The sequence below is a fragment of the Tenrec ecaudatus genome, chromosome 7 (genome assembly GCF_050624435.1).
Source record: "Tenrec ecaudatus isolate mTenEca1 chromosome 7, mTenEca1.hap1, whole genome shotgun sequence".
Lineage (NCBI taxonomy): Eukaryota > Metazoa > Chordata > Mammalia > Afrosoricida > Tenrecidae > Tenrec > Tenrec ecaudatus.
In genome coordinates this window covers 18,489,215-18,506,178 of record NC_134536.1, presented here as the reverse complement: position 1 = coordinate 18,506,178, position 16,964 = coordinate 18,489,215, and the positions used below count along the sequence as shown (strand labels likewise).

General features: G+C 42.9%; 1 protein-coding gene across 4 annotated transcripts in view; it reads left to right on the top strand.

Moving 5' to 3' along the window:
• The window catches only part of TAB2 (TGF-beta activated kinase 1 (MAP3K7) binding protein 2), an 84,849-nt gene that overhangs the window by 55,462 nt on the left and 12,423 nt on the right, over positions 1–16,964 (top strand). For all 4 annotated transcript variants that reach the window (XM_075554406.1, XM_075554405.1, XM_075554407.1 and 1 more), the window contains one exon: positions 4,595–6,092. In XM_075554406.1, coding sequence (XP_075410521.1) covers positions 4,595–6,092 — 1,498 coding nt within the window. The remainder of the gene's footprint in view (positions 1–4,594; positions 6,093–16,964) is intronic.

The window sequence follows — 16,964 nt, the reverse complement described above, 5'->3', positions numbered from 1 at the left end:
ACAGGACTTGCTAAAGAGATAGGATATAGGCAGCTTATAGAGAAAAGCGGGAGGGGGGAATAAATACAACCACATGTATTTCCACCTTTTGCATGATAGAATGGTAGAAAGATTAAACATACATTTAATGAAGGTGGCTACTGATAGTAGGCAAGAGGGACCCAGCCTGATGGGAACTCAAACCTAAACCCACTGCCATCCTGTTGATTGCAACTCATTTGACCCTCTACAGGGATTCCAGGGCTGTACATCTTGATGGGAGCAAATAGCCTCATCTTTCTCTCCAAGAGTGACTATTAGATTTGAACCACTGACTTTGTAGTCAGCACAGTATAAAAAATAAAATTATATTCTACTGTTTAAGAAATAAACATGCTTTTAACTTTACACTACCACAATCCCACCAAAAACAATTTAAAGAGAAAATTGATCATTTTAAATTTCCTTTGAGCCCCTTAAGGAGCCCTGATGACCCTGGGCTAGGCAGTGGGCTGCTAACCACAGGATCACTAGTTCAAATCCACCTGCCACTCACTTTGTGGGAAAAAGATATCTGCTCTTGGAAACCCTGAATAGGGTTGTTGTGGATTGGAATGGAATCGAGGTTCGTGGTTTTGGTTTTGGGGGCACCTAGTAGTAGTCCTACCTTTGCTATATTAATCTGACTTTCCCCGCACAAGCCCCCTGTGATATACATGACAAAATGATGATGATTTGTTTGCAAATGGCCCTTGAGAGCCTACAGTCTTTTCATTTGAGTTCATAATCATCTGGCTTTCTAGTAATGTGCTTTTCAGCTGATAGAACAAGATGTAAGTCAGATAAATACAACTCAGGTGGATCTCCAAGTTGGGATAATGTTTTCTAATTTCCATATGCATATAGATCACACAGTCTTTACCAGTTCATTCTTTCCTGTGTATAATTCAGCAACCCTACATCAGTCACACTGTGTGGCCATCTCCAGTCACCACTATATCGAGTGCCAGCTGCTCCATCACCATGTTCAGCTCGCTATTCCCTATAAAGGTGTACGAAGCTTCTCTGTTGCAGTTTAAGCATGTTTCCATGGTAACAGCCTTGCTCTGGGGAACCTGCTCTCCTTTCTCAGTTGGGTGGGCTTCTGTCCTTTCTCTTGAGATCCTCCCTGTAGTGTTCTGGTCCAGAACTACTGCTAGCTGCAGTACAAAGAATGAGAGTTCCATAGGCATGCCACATCTCCTTCCAAGATAGCTTGCTTTGCAGAGAACTGCAGTGCCGTCCTCTCCTGTTCCCTTCCTGACTACTCCCTTCATAAGACCCGCATTCTGGAAGTGCTTACTACTCGTATTTCCTGGGGTTTAGATGTATTTATATAATTGATCATTAAATCTCAACGACAACCAAAAATATTCCAAACTCACTGCCATCAAGGTGATTCCGACTCACAGTTTGCCCTATGGAACAGTGTAGAACTGCCCCAGTGGGTTTCTGAGACTGTAAATATTTTATAGAAGTAGAAAGCCTCATCTTTATTCCACAGAGCTGCTGGTGGTTTCAAACTGCTGGCTGTGGGGTTAGCAGCCCGACATGTAACCACTACACCATCAGAGCCCCAATTTTAACTTAGGACAGGGGGAATACTGCTTAGCGGTCATTTTGATTTTTTTTTTTCATTAAAGATAATTTTGCCACTTTTCAGTTTTTAAATTTATCATTTAGCCTGTTAAGTTTAAATTTTACTCTTTATATATCTTTTCAGGATAATGTGTTAGGCAGTTGGTACTTGTGAAGCTTGGTATTTAAATAACTGCACTGTAGTTGACGCTAATAGGACCTTCATCCAAATCCTTTTGTTTCTGTGCTGACACTTAGGAGTCCCTGAGTGGCACAGATACTTAGTGATGAACTAATGCAAAAAGGTTGGCAGTTCAGCTCCACCTTGAACCTCAGATGGGCCTGTGCCTTACTTCCCAAAGATCCTGACTGTGGAAGCTCTCTGGGGCAGCCTTGCATCAGAATCAGCATGACAGCCACAGCCCGGCCCTGCCGTTCTGTTCTACTTTACTCGTGTGCAAGTGTCTCTCCTGGTGACTCAGCAGGGAATGTCTTGCTTTTCTCCTTGTCTCGGGCTCCTCTGTTGGTGGGAGGAGTAGATGAACAGGGCTGGAGTAGGCTAATCTCTGTGGCCGTGCAAAGAGCTTGGGGGCTGGGCCTACGAGGAGGAACTGCAATGATGCTGCCACAGTGTTGCTGCTCCGGAGAGAAGGCAGCTTTGTGATGATGCTCCAGGAAGAAGAAAAAAGAACTTCACCACCTTTTCCAAACAGCATATCCACCTCCCTCTGATTCACTTAAAGCGGCATCTCAAAGTACAGTTTTTACGACAAGTAAGCAGGGCTCATTGGAGAAGTGGCTGGCATCGGGTCTAAGGTAGGAAATGGACAAGATGAGCTTGGGCAGATTTGTCAAGATTAGAAAGCAAGGAAGCTGTGGGAGACTGGTCAACTCTGGTTCTCTGTACACAGAACCTGCCCAGAGTAGTGCGGTGGCAATGAAAATCTTCACATGGGCGAAGCCACCAGCAGCTGCACCCACCAATGAGCCATAATTAAGATACCTCCGTGGGCAGTACCCGCAGGCTTAAAGTTGCCTTGTAACTTAGGAGCCCAGTCCTTTTAAAAGGAGAGTGTGGGACTGCATCTGAGGGGGAAATCTTTTTCATTTGCCTGTGTTGACAGCGAGACTAGAGGCAGACCAGGTTTCTGTGAGCTGTGACTAGGAAAAGAATTTACTAAGATCGCCAGTGAAGTGAGCCTGAAGCGGAGCAGTGATTCCTCAAGTCGGAATTGGCTAACGGGGAGGTCTGCCTCCACTGGGCAGTTGAAAAGGATTGTGGTCAGTTTTTAATTTCCACACCAAAGCTAGGATGTGTCCAGGCAGACTTGTTAGCAGATAGAGGGAATAGACTCAATAGCATTGGATTGTGTTTGGGTTTTGATAGGAGGAATTTTACAGCATGAAATAATTAAATTGTTGGCTACTCATAGTCAAGCTGGACTCACTAATGCTTTCTCTGGTGGTACCTGTCCGAAGATGCCATTTTGTCACAATTGTTTCTAATAAGATTTGATCTCCTAGCATTCTGACGTACTGGCTTGGTTATTGGTTTCAGATGTTTAATACTGGCCTCTTTCGGCCAAGCTCTTAATCTCCAGGTCCTCTCTGAATTCCTCCCTTGTGACCAGATTGGGCGGATACGTCTAATCTGTGTCCTCTGTTGAACACTCGTTTTGTGTCTTTCCCACTGGGCCTTCTTGCCAAAAAAGGGTTTTCCTTTCCCTAGTCAACTGACACCCCCCTCCTCAAACAAAAACAAAAACCCTTTATGTCTCTCATCTAGGGGCGCTCCCCACTGCCTGGAATACAGTCTAACTCTGTTGTGACCCAGGTTTCAGACTTCCCCATTAGTTAATCTCAGTCTGTTTTCCACCCGAATTTTCAAGGTGAACCTTTAACTTCAGCCCTGTTTGCTCCATTCACCTTGTTTGAAACATGCCATTTCCTTCACCAGCAGTTCTTATTTTCCCTTTATGAGCACAAATCATGCGGGTCATACCTCCCTCGCTACCCAGGCCTTTCCACAGGGGCCTAAAGTATTGGCGTTCTTGCTATACTCCTATCTTGATATGTTCCTTTCTCACGAATGCATGGCTTGTCTTCCCGCTTGAACTTCACACTTTTCTAAAGGGAAATTAGACCTTGTCTGTCACCAAGTTTTCTGTGCCTCAAGCAAGGTACTGCCCATAGTCTAAGGGCCCAAGAAATGATTGTGTTGGATGACCTACAGTCTCTTTGGACAGCTCTTTAAAGGCAGGCTGGTGTTTCTTTTCTTCCGAGTAGATTTGAATGGCATGATCTAAAAGCAGGGATGAGAACTAAATGACTGGACTTCCAGTATTACAGTACTAAATATTACAAAGGTAACTTTTGAAGCGATCACAACTTTAAAAGAATTCGTATAGCACTTGACTTTGCAAGCATTGATAAGACTGTTTTCTTGCAGATACTTTTACAACGGTGGTTCTCAGCCTTCCTAATGCCATGACCCTTTCACACAGCTCCTCATGTTGTGGTGACCCCCCAACCATAACATTATTTCCATTGCCAATTCATAACTGTCATTTTGCTACTGTTATGAATCGGGCAACCCCTGTAAAAGGGCCATTTGCCGCCCCCCCCCAAGGGGCCTCAACCCACAAGTTGAGAACCACTGTTCTAAACCTTTAAAAACCTATCACTAACTTAAAAAAAAAAGTTTGATCTTAGTGGATGCTTAAACGTAGATAGTTATCCTTTTACTTAAAAATGGTCCCTAGCAAGACTGTTTGTTTCACTCCTCAATATCTCTAGCAGAGAGCTCTACCGTTGCTAGTGAAAATTTCTGATTCAACTATTTGCATAAAGATCGTTCTTTTCAAATAAAAAGGTTCAAATACATCTCTTATAATTATAATAATCCATCCCTTGTTTAATTGCTTACTGCTTTGATGGTGGTCACAAGGTGAGCATTGTCTCCTGACTAACCTCATGCTGCTTTGGTTTTGTCTTCCAGAATAACAACAACTTGGATGCCTGCTGTGCAGTTCTCTCTCAGGAGAGTACAAGGTATCTTTACGGTGAAGGAGACTTGACTTTTTCGGATGATTCTGGAATTTCTGGTCTACGCAATCACATGACTTCTCTCAACTTGGACCTGCAGTCCCAGAATGTGTACCACCATGGGAGAGAAGGAAATCGAATGAATGGAAGTCGGACTCTGACACACAGCATCAGTGATGGACAACTTCAAGGTGGTCAGTCCCATAATGAACTGTTTCAACAGGAGCCACAGACAGCCCCAGCTCATGTTCCTCAAGGCTTCAATGTCTTCGGAATGTCCAACACATCTGGGGCTTCCAATTCGGCACCACATCTTGGATTTCACTTAGGCAGCAAAGGAACATCTAACCTTTCCCAGCAAACTCCCAGATTTAATCCCATTATGGTAACGTTAGCCCCTAATATCCAGACTGGTCGTAATACTCCTACATCTTTGCACATCCATGGCGTACCTCCACCTGTCCTTAACAGTCCACAGGGAAATTCAATCTACATTAGGCCTTACATTACAACTCCTAGTGGTACCGCTCGACAGACCCAACAGCATTCTGGCTGGGTTTCTCAGTTTAACCCCATGAACCCTCAACAAGTCTATCAACCTTCACAGCCTGGTCCCTGGACTACGTACCCTACATCCAGTCCTCTGTCACATACCTCAGCCCAACAGCCCAATCAGCAAGGCCACCAGACCTCTCACGTCTACATGCCCATCAGCTCACCGACTACACCACAGCCACCAACAATTCATTCATCTGGTAGCTCACAGCCTTCTGCCCACAGCCAATACAACATTCAGAATATTTCAACAGGACCTCGGAAAAACCAGATTGAAATCAAACTTGAACCCCCGCAAAGAAACAATTCTTCAAAATTGCGTTCCTCTGGACCTCGAACCTCCAGCAGTTCCTCTTCGGTGAACAGCCAGACCCTAAACAGAGCCCAGCCCACTGTTTACATAGCTGCCAGCCCCCCAAATACTGATGAGGTGATGTCCCGTAGCCAGCCCAAGGTCTACATTTCAGCCAATGCCTCCGCAGGAGATGAACAGATCATACGGAACCAGCCCACGCTCTTCATATCCACAAGCCCCGGCGCGCCTGCCTCCAGGACCATGTCTGGGCAAGTGAGCATGGGCCCTGCCTTCATTCATCACCACCCACCCAAGAGTCGAGCTATTGGCAACAACTCTGCAACTTCTCCTCGTGTGGTGGTCACTCAGCCCAACACAAAGTACACTTTCAAAATCACCGTTTCGCCCAATAAGCCCCCTGCCGTTTCCCCAGGGGTGGTGTCCCCTACCTTTGAACTAACAAACCTTCTGAACCATCCTGATCATTATGTAGAGCCAGAAAATATTCAGCACCTCACGGACACTACTTTAGCACATGTGGATAGAATAAGCGAAGCTCGGAAATTGAGCATGGGATCTGACGATGCTGCCTACACACAAGGTAATGCTATGACTAAAATGGGGGGCTGAGGGGCGGTGCTTTTCCAGGCTGGGATTATTTTCATGAACGTCTTGATTTCATGGCAGAAATTGGCATCAACCATGCTTTTCGGTTCATCTTTTAGTGATGCTTCAAAAAATACATAATAAGTAATGTTAATCTTTAGAGCACTGGAGAGTATCCACAGAAATGTTTTATTAGCATTTTATTAGCATGTAACTTGAATAATCAGAGTAATCAGCTCTTCGTAGCGCTCATCCCTGGATTGAGGGGAGGCAGAATGTGTACAGCCTTTCTTGTCTTTCAGCTGTAGTGCTGCTGACTTCTTTAAAGTTGCTGCAAATAAAAGGCCATCAAAGCACACGGTGTAATAGAGCTTGGTGGACTGTCAACTGATGTGTAAATTGACCTGCTTTGATCATCTTTAAAGAATTAGCAATGAATTCTTTTTTTCATTTTAATAATAATAAAGTCCCGAATTAAGATCTAACATTGCTGAGTCCTAGAATGACTTAAGCCACAGAGAACCGTGAGTCCTCGTCCTTCTGCTTGAACTTTTTCTTGTCCGTGCACCAGCAGGCGATGTCACATTTCTTTTCCATTGTAATTATTGATAAGAAAGTTGGTTTTAATCTGTCTCCATGGATTCTCATGGTCTGAAATAAACAAATTGATATTAGCACAATGATACATTCTGTCTGCTCATTCTAGTAGAAGTAGTTTGTGTGCTGTCTTTTATCTAACTCCTTAAATAAGAGACTTTTCAGCTGGAAGCTGTTCAATTCCTTGGGCTCAGAATATGGCAGATGTGTTTTTCTTGAATGCTGATGGGAGTTTGTAATTGAGCCATGAGTCTTTTCAAATGAGGGTATCCCTTTGTCATGTTTGAGTCCCTAATAAACTATTCCAAGTCATAGTAGCTTGGAAAGTATTGTAGGTCACCCCTATTTGGCATACCCTTCTTTCTCATCTTCTTCCCCCCTCCACCCCACCAACTAACTCCAGTACCACCTGTCCTTTAAACAAGGTGGAATGCAGAGACTTCTCTACTGAGTTTGTTAGATGGGTCTGACTGTTGTGGCTTTTCTGTATGTTTTAAACAGTTATATTCTGGTGAGGCTCAGCCCAGGCTGGGCTCTGGTGTGCTCGAACTTCATAATCACCTATCATATAATTCCCACTCAGAGTCTCTGAACGATGAGGTGTGTAGACTTGTTCCCCTGCGGGCATGTATGTTACAAGAGTCTGGGGATCCCTGTGCACTAGACCTGTTAGCTTCTGTTGTCCCTGTACCTGCAGCAAACTGGGGTCATCTCTGTTAGTTTCAACAGTGCATGCATTTTACTGAGTGATTATTTATTACACTGCTTGTTTAAAAATTCCTTTTCTTCCAAGTCCTCTTCTCGCCGTCCCTCAAAATAGCACATGTTATATATTTAAATCGTTACTAATTCTTAACTAGAGAGTACTTTTGTATGAAGATTATTTGATAAGGAATTTGTTCAAGTGTGAGGCTGGCACAGATGCTCACACTGGAATATGAGAATAAAATGTTGCCGTCCCATTTCTTCCCATTCCTTCTTGAGTCTGAACCTGCCAGACCATACCCCTCCAGCAGACAGCCCTCGATGCTCTGACCAAAATCATCAGTGATGGAGTTGGTCCCAGATGCAGTAGGCATTCTTCAGCCTCTTCTGCCCTGCTCTCAAGTAGCAGCATCTGACACAGTCGCTCGCCTTCTTGACTGTGAAACATTTTTTTTTCACCTAGCTTCTGGAACACACAGGATTTCCACTGCTCTTTATTTGTCTGTGGGCTTTGTTTAGAAATGCCCCATGTGAATTGGGTAGAGATTTATAGGGCAGATCATCAGTTCAACATCAACAATTCATACGTGTTTTCTTTCAGCTCCTTTCTTGCAACCCCTCCATGTAGCCCCCCCCCCCCCCCCGAGTCCTCCTGTGTTTCCTGTCTGCGTTTCTCTTTGGTCCCTGTCCTTTCTGAACTTGATCCTTGGCGAGATGCTGCCCTTTCGATCTTAATGGGCGATTTACTCTGAAGGTGTACAGACCTCTCTGGCGTTACTGTTCGTCCTGCAGACCTGTTTATCACGCCGCAGGGGTGACTTCAGTTCCAAATCTGAAGGGTGACTCAGGCCCATAGCCTTGGGGTCCCACCGATCTCTATTCGACCACTAAACCTTATCTCTTCTGATTGTGAGTTCTGTTCCACAGTTTCCTACCACTCGATCCCGGCCGGACCCTCTAATGTTAGCCTTACATAGTAGTTGGACACCAGTAGTTCTTAAGGTCTCGGCGGGATCATGGAGACGGATATTCCTTGCTTCCATCTGTTGGACTCATTGTTTTCATGTATCTTTTGATTGTCATCATACTTCTTTCCTCTAGATGAGGAGAGACCAGTATTTGCACCTTAGGTGGCCACTCGTGAACTTTGCAGACCTCAATTGCTGCTCACCAAAGTAGGTTGTAGACCATTGTTTTTGTGGACCGTGGTGTCCCCTGAGACTGGTGCCCTCGGGCCCATTCCCTCATAACTGCCTAGTATAGGCTCCACACCCCCCGTTCATGGATGTATTTGCAACACAGGTAAAGGCCCCTTTGTGAAATTTCCTCTGTCAGGCCTAGCATATGTTCCAGCACTACCATTCCCTAAATCATCTCCTTGTAAGCCCTGGCGCTCAGTGGTCGTTCACTTACAGGAGGGAGAGAAGACTGTCTACTCGCATGAAGAGTGACAGCCTTGCAAACCTACAGGGCACTTCTGCCCTGTCCTGTAAGGGTGCTAGGAATTGACGTGGACTCAGTGGCAGTGAGAGGTATTTTTGGTTTGCTGCCTCTTCAGACCATGGAGCCAGTGGCATCGCTTTAAGTAGGACTTTGGCCTCTCGTGGTTACTGCGCACTCAAGCTGTACCGGTGATGCTGGATGCTGGCTGTGGAGCTGGTATTGTCCCAGCTACCCTGTCAGCCAGTGACCATCTCACATCTTAACTTAGTATGCTTGGCTTGGGTTTTCTTCTTTTTTCCCTGGAAAGTGCATCTTTGGGTCATTTAACTCTCATATCCATGGATGCTGTCACTTACCTAACACTCACAGACCATTTTAAATGGGGACACCCAAGTAATTCTGGGCTTTAAACAGGGGTCTTTTCTGAACTCTTTATTTGTGTGGTGTGGATAATAAAGAGAAAAGAAATCTCCCTCTATGTCTTGCAATGAAAGAGCCTGACCCGAGCGAGCTCCTGGGACATGCAGGCACTGAAATCACTGGAAAGTACTCGCCCTGCTGAAAGAGAAGCATGCATCAGCACAGTGCTTTTCATGTCACTTTTCAGTTTTACACGAAAAAATTGTAAAGATGGAAGTTTGATAAAGCCTTTGCTAAATGAAGGTCAAGGAGCTATAGTGTCGCTGGTTATGCATTGGGCTGCTGAGTGTAGGGTCAGCATTTCAAACCACCGGCCTATCTGTGGGAACAAGATAAGGCAATCCACTCCCGGGAAGGTGCAGTCTCAAAAGGCCGAAGAGCAGTTCTTTGTGTTCTGTAGAGTTGCTCTCAGTTGGAGTCCGCTTGTTAGCAATGAGTTTGATTTGTGATATTTCTTTAATACAGTTCTTGGGGTGGGGAGAATTTGGGAGTAAAAATTAATGAGACTCATATTAGCACTGAGTTCAACACTCCCCTTTTTCCAGTAAAAGAGAAGTAAACTCAAATCATGAATGTACTAGAGGAACACGAGACAAACATGAGTGCCAAATAGGGAGGGGAAATTTAAATTAGAGATTTCCATTTAAAGTCTTGAGATAAAAAGACTCCTATTTTATCTAAAAGGAAAAAAACATGCTTGTCATTTGAGCCCTGCCACCTGACTGCCTAACTTCTAAAGAGTTCCAGGCCTTCCGAAGGATGGCCATACTGTGGTGCGCCTCCCCCTCAAAGAGGCTGCGTTTCAAATACCACTGGTCACGCCTGTAGAAACCTTTCACTCCGTTTCCAAGGTGAGGAAATAGTAAAACCGGATCCCCATATGTTGTTAGACTCTTGCCAAACCAAGAAGGCTGTGCGTGTGTTTTCAAAATGTATTGGTGCTGCAACATAGCTGAGAACTTCTTTCCTGGGGCTGGATAATTACATTGTGTAATTCCACCACAGTTTGTTCCTTATCGATTGAAGGACATATCTCTTAGCTACTATGAATTGTGCTCCCACACCATTTGTGTACAAACATTTGGACTTTCTTGTGTCTTGGATATTGGAGTGGAATTACTGGGTCGTATGGGAACTCCCTGTTTAACCATTTGAGGTGTGGCCACAAAGTGCTGCACCATTGCCCATTCCCACCACCAGTGAGAAGAAAGGTTCCCTTTTCCCCACAGCCTCACCAACATGTCTCCTTTCTGATTCACATGCTAGACATCCTAGTGGGTGTCAAGTGGGATCTCACTGGGGTTTCAATTTGCATCTCCCTGATAGCTAAAGATGGCTAACATCTTTTCATCGATTTATTGTCCATTTGCAGATTTTCTGTGGTGAAATGCCTATTCATATCCTTTGCCCGTTATTTAGTTGAGTTATTTATCTTTTTGTTATTGTTGCATTCATTCTTAGTATATCTAGACAGGAGTCTCTTAACAGACATATGATCTACAATTATTGTCTTTCATTCTGTTGGTTGTCTTCCTTTTCTTGATTGTATCTTGTGAAGCACAACCAGTTTTTAGCTTTGATGAAGTCCAGTATGTCTTTTTTCTCTTGCTCGTATACTTTTTTGTATCATATCTAAGAATCATCAAATCTGAGATCATGAGGATTTATTTCTGTGTTTTCTTCAAAGAGCTTTAGCCTATACTTTAGATCTTGGCTCCATACTCTTTATTTTTTTATATGGTGTGAGGGTAGGGGTCTAACTTGCCCCTACCCCAGTGTATGGTCTTGACACTCTATAGAAAATCCGTTCACCATGGACACATGGGTTATTTCGGGACTGTCAGTTCTCTCTGTGGATCTTCCTATCTGTCTTCAGGTTAGATCCTCACTGTCTTTTTTTAAATTATTATTAGGAGCTCTTATAACAGTCCATATGTCCATTGTGTCAAGCACATTTGTACATATGTTGCCAGTCATCATTTTCTTTCTACATGAGCCCTTGGTATTAGCTCATTTTTTTCCTCCTTCAAGAACCCTTGATAATTTATAAATTATTTTTATCTCTTACACTGACCTCTGTCTCCCTTCACCTATGTTTCTGCTGTTTGTCCCCCTGGGGATGGGGGTGACCCTTATACGTCAATCATTGTGATCAGTTCTCCCTTTCTCCCCCCACCACTCCCCTACCCTCATGGTAGTGCTACTACCATTATTGTTCCTGGGGGAGTTATCTGCCCTGGATTTCCTCTGTCAAGAGCTCTTATCTGTACCAGTGTACATGTTCTGGTCTAGCAGGATTCATAAGGTAGAATTGGGGTCATGATAGTGGGTAGCAGGAAGCATTAAAGAACTAGAGAGGAATGTTGTATGTTTTGTTGGTGCTATACTACACTCTGACTGGCTCATCTCTTCCTTGTGACCTTCTGCCTCACTATCTTATTACTGTTGCTTTGTAGTGAGTTTTGAAATGCGCCTGAGTCCTCCTACTTTGTTCTTTTTCAAAATTATCTTGCTATTTTAGGTCTTTTGAAATTCCATATAAGTTTTAGAATCGGCCTGTCCTTTTTTTTTTTTTCTGGTAGGAACATTGTATTAGAATATAGTTGTTCTACATATACTTGATTTCTTTTTTTTAATCATTTTATTGGGGATTCGCACAACTTTTACCACAATCCGTACATACACCCATTGTGTCAAGCACATTTGTACATTTGTTGCCATCATCATTCTCAAAACATTTACTTTCTGCTTGAGCCCTTGGTATCAGTTTCTCATTTTTGCCCTCCCTCACCAGAGACAACTAGTAAATATTCCCAAATATTCTTCTAGAAATTCAAAGTATATATCAAGCATCGCTAAGCATCTTTTTATGCAAATGAGAATGCTATTTTGCCATTTTTCTTTATCACATATTCTTTTGAGATTATTCTGTCAGTAAATGCAGATCTACTGCTTTTATGAAAATGGCTACATAGTATTGCCTTTTTTAATCATAGCCCTGTAACAACAGTCTTTTCTCTGATGGACTCTAAGGAAGTCGTTAAGCTTGCTTTTCAGACAGTGCAGCAGGAGAAAGCCTTTTGAGTACTTGTTTGCACCCGAGTCCAACTCTGTTGACCAGAGAGATGAGGAGTGGAACTGCTGTGTCAGACGATCGGGGAGTGTTTCATTGTGATCACTGTGTTCAAACTGAGTTGTTAGGCTGCAGAAACAAGCTGTGACTTAACAGAACAAAGGTTGGTGTATAGCTCTAGTTTCCTGTCCATCACAGATGAGCTTTAGATCAGTCTTACTCAGGGACCAGCACTGGGAAAGTGCCCGTCACCGTGCTTCCATGGTGGTTCTGCCACTTCAGCCAGACACGTGTTACTAGTCCCATGGACACTCTTGTCTTCAGAGGGAACCGCCAAGTGCATTTCTACTTCCTGCTTGGATGGTAAGGGCCAGAAGTATTTGATGACCAACTTTAATGGCCACCACGGTAGACGTTGTCACTTCGACTGTGCGCCCTCAGCCTTAACCAGGCAGTCCTTTTTAAGCATCATTTAAAAGAATGTCCCTTTACATCACCTTTCATTATGTGGGTGAAATTTTCTTCTTTGGTAGGTGAAAATGTAATACTTTCATTTGCATTTTCAAAATACAAGGGAGGTTGAACCTCTTTCCCTGTATTCGTGCTTCAAGCCACTTGTGTGTCTTTGTACATGTGAACTTGCCTGTTGTTACCAGCTGCCTATTCTAGTTTTTTCTGGTTTGTTATGTTCACTTGTTCAGTAAAACATTGTTGTTTCATGTTTTACTTTTAAATTTTCACATTTATCTTCTTTCCTTATGACTTATGGGTTTGTTTGTGTCTTATTTAGAAAGCTCGTCCCCATTCCAAGATTTTGAGAAAAGAAAAATCCGGTGCTATATGATCCATCTTGGGGACCACGTTAAACTGGGCTGATTTCTCTTCCATATGGCAACCTTTTGGAAACTCGAAAAGAGTTACCATGGCCCCTTGTAAAATCTAAACCTTCAGTAGCAGTAAGCATCCCCAATTCCTATAAGGGCTTGTCCACTTGTATTTCTTCAAGGCCTTTTTATGCTTCCCCCTTTGTGTTTTCTTTATCTAAAACGTGTTTCAGACAGCATCTTCTCCCGAGTACTATAGCCTTGTGTGTGCGGCCTGCCTCAAACCCCAGTGAGGGCCGTAGTCACCACCTCGCAGAAGCCTCCTGCTCAGCCGCAGTGCCTTAGCACTCAGCCAGGATCCCATTCAAATGTATAATTTCGTCTTTCTGATAGGGAATTTAAAAGGAACCAATGCTACCTTTAAGTCCTTCTTTTTTGTCTGTTTAGCAGGGCTTGGTAGACAACTAACTTAGAAAACTCCAAAAGTATATGTGGTTGAGATGCGAACCCACCCCCTGCAGTGTCAGCAGCCTCACAATCTTGCGATATTGGATTTAAAGTGATCATTTTACTTACTATCCATTAAAAATTGAGAATCAAATCATTGTTCGTATTTGATATGTAATAAATATTTTTTAAGCTGTGGTAACTTCGAAGGTTTATAATAGTTCCCCGCAGATGCCAAATTACACCAAGCAAAAAAATGAGTGTAGGTGGTCATCTCCAATGTCTTGTCACGGTTATATCCCCTATCAGAGGCGAAGTAAATGGCTCGCCTGACCCAACAAGTGCAGCCCACATTTTGTAAGCCGCCTTTGCTCCTTTTCCTAAGTTCTCTCCTTCTTTTGGACCTTGGAGACATGATTGTCACATCTCCTTCTCCTGAGTAAACACCCAGCCCTTCTACTTACTGGACGCTGCCCTACTATCCTCGTTTCTGAGTTTAATCATGCAGTTTCTTGACTGCGCGTTCTATTGTGTAATATCTTGCACCACACTCAACTGCCATTAGGTCGATCCCAACTCAGAACAGAGTTGAACTGTCCCCAGTGCATTTCCAAGGCTATAACTCTACACCGGAGTATTTCTGGCCAGAGAGCAACTGGTGGGTCCAAACCACCAACCTTGTGGTTAGCAGTTCTCTGTGTAACCCACACCATCTTGCACAGCGAAGGTTATAATAGAGCAGGCAGAAACCATAGCTGGACAAGAAAATGTTTAGCTTCCATTGAATTTTCATAGTGATTTTTAGGAATGCTTCTTGAATCCTCATTATTTCTTTGTAATCTATCTTTTGAGCTTTCAATGTAAAAATCCCAGTGACAGAAAAAGTAAACTGGCCACATAGTATCCAGAAGCTTGAGAGAAAGAATGCTAAGGAAGAGAGATCACAGCTCAGACTGGCTGTGGCTTGCCTGCAGTGTAGTCATGTCAACTGGACTCTAGCATCGTGTTTTAACTGGCAAGAAATCGTCTGTTGAATAAGTTTAAGGACAATGAACATAATGATGTTTTCCTTCTGAGCTTCAGTCTAAGCAAAGGCATTCTGGCCTTCACTCCCAAAGGCAACCTGCATTTTTCAGCTGTAGCAAAAAACACTTGCTTCCTGAAAGAGTGTAATATTTCTTCTGTTTCAGAAATATCATAAAGAATGTTATTCATTAACTTTTAAACACAGTTCCTCACTAGCATCTTCAGTAACCGTAGCTCCTTCTTTTCTCCTAAATTATCTTGGTACCAGATTTCAGCCTGATGCTTAGGCCATTTCCTACTGATAGTGACCTTCTAGGTAGTTCTCACCACCATGTGTCAGTTTGTCCTACTGTGGTGGCTTGTGTGATGCTGGAAGCTATGTCAATGGTATTTCTAAAGCCAGCAAGGTCAGTCAAAGTGAACAGGTTTCAGCATAGCTTCCAAACTAGGAACAGACAACGAAGGAGGATTCAGTTCCCCACTTTGGAGAAAAGAAGCCCTAGAAGCCTTATGCATAGCTTCAAAACATTACCAGGTACCAAAGGCCTCATGAGTGAATATGAGAGGATGTCCCCCTCCAAGGGCACTCAAGACGTGACTGAAGAGGAACTGATATCTCAGAGTGGAGTCAACCGTATGACATGAAACATGCAAAGCCTAAGGGAGTAGAGCAGCGATTCTCAACCTGCGGGTCATGACCCCTTTGGGGGTTTATGACACTTTCACAGGGGTCGCCTAAGACCATCAGAAAACACATTTCCAATGGTCTTAGGAACCAAGACACTGCTCCTCTATCCGTCTCCAGGCAGGTGTACCCACCTTCAGATAAACCCACACATTAGTACCCGGCATGAACACTGTTACCCATGCTACACCATTCATTTATTTGCAATTAGAAATAAATATTTCACAATATATAATTACATATTATTTTTGTGATTAGTCACTATGCTTTAATTATGTTCAATTTGTAACAATAAAAATATATCCTGCATATCAGGTATTTACATGATGATTCATAACAGTAGCAAAATTACAGTGATGAAGTAGCAAAATTACAGTGATGGTTAGGGTCACCACAACATGAGGAACTGTATTAAAGTGTCCTGGCATTGGGAAGGTTGAGAACCACTGGAGTAGAGTCTTCAGGAACTTCATTTGCTGACAGGGCATGACTCATCTGCTAAGGATTGGAACTTGAAATGAGCCAAGTACGAATCTAGGAAAATTGGAAGTGGTCAAAAACTAAATAGAGCACATAAAGATCAATATCCTAGATATTAGTCTAAATGGACTGGTACTGGCCATTCTGAATCAGAAAATCATAAGATTTACTGTGCTGGGAATAACACCACCAAGAGGAATGGCATGACATTCATTGTCACAAAGAACATTGAAAAATCAATCATGAAGTACAATACTGTCTGTGATAGGACTATAGCCATCTTCAAGGAAATCTAATCAGCACAACTCTTATGTATACACCAACCTGAAATGCTAGTCATGAAGAAATCGAAGTATACCAACATCTTCAGTTGGAAACTGATCAAATATACAATAAGAAGTATCGGTAATTATTGGCAATTGGAATGCAAAAGTTGGAAACAAAGAAGCAGGAACAGGAGCTCACGTGTTAGAATTTGGCAAAACCAACTACTTGTTCATAGCAAATACTGACGATACACATGGTCTTCTCCAGATAGAATGCACAGAAATCAAATTGACTACGTTTGTGGGAAGAGACACTGAAGCAGCTCATTATCAACAGCTAAAATAAGGCCAGGGACAATTGCTTATATATAAGCTTAGGAAGAAAATAAAAACAAATCCACAGAAACTAAAATAAAACCTTGAGTCCAGCTCACCTGAATTTCGAGAACATCTCAAGAACAGATTGGACGCATTGAGCACTAATGACAAAAGACCAGGTAAACTGGGAGGACAGAAAGAAGGAAGATCATTCATGAAGAAAGTAATGGTCATTATAAAGATAGGAAAGAAAGAAAAAATCAGAGTAGATGTCAGAGACTCTGAAACTTGGATCTTAATTATAGAGTAGCTAAGGCAAATGGAAGAAATGATGGAGTCGGAGAGCTGAATAGAACATTTCAAAGGGCAGCTCCAGAATATAAAGCTAAATAAAACAAAATGTACAAAGACCTGGAATTGGAAAAACAAGGGAAGAACACTCAACATATCTTAACCTGAAAGAACTCAAGAAAAAACCTCAAGCCTCGGATTGCAATGTTGAAAGAGTCTGTGGATAAAATACTGACTGATAGGGAACTTCAAAAGAAGATGGATAGAATACAGAGGCTCACTGTACCAAAAG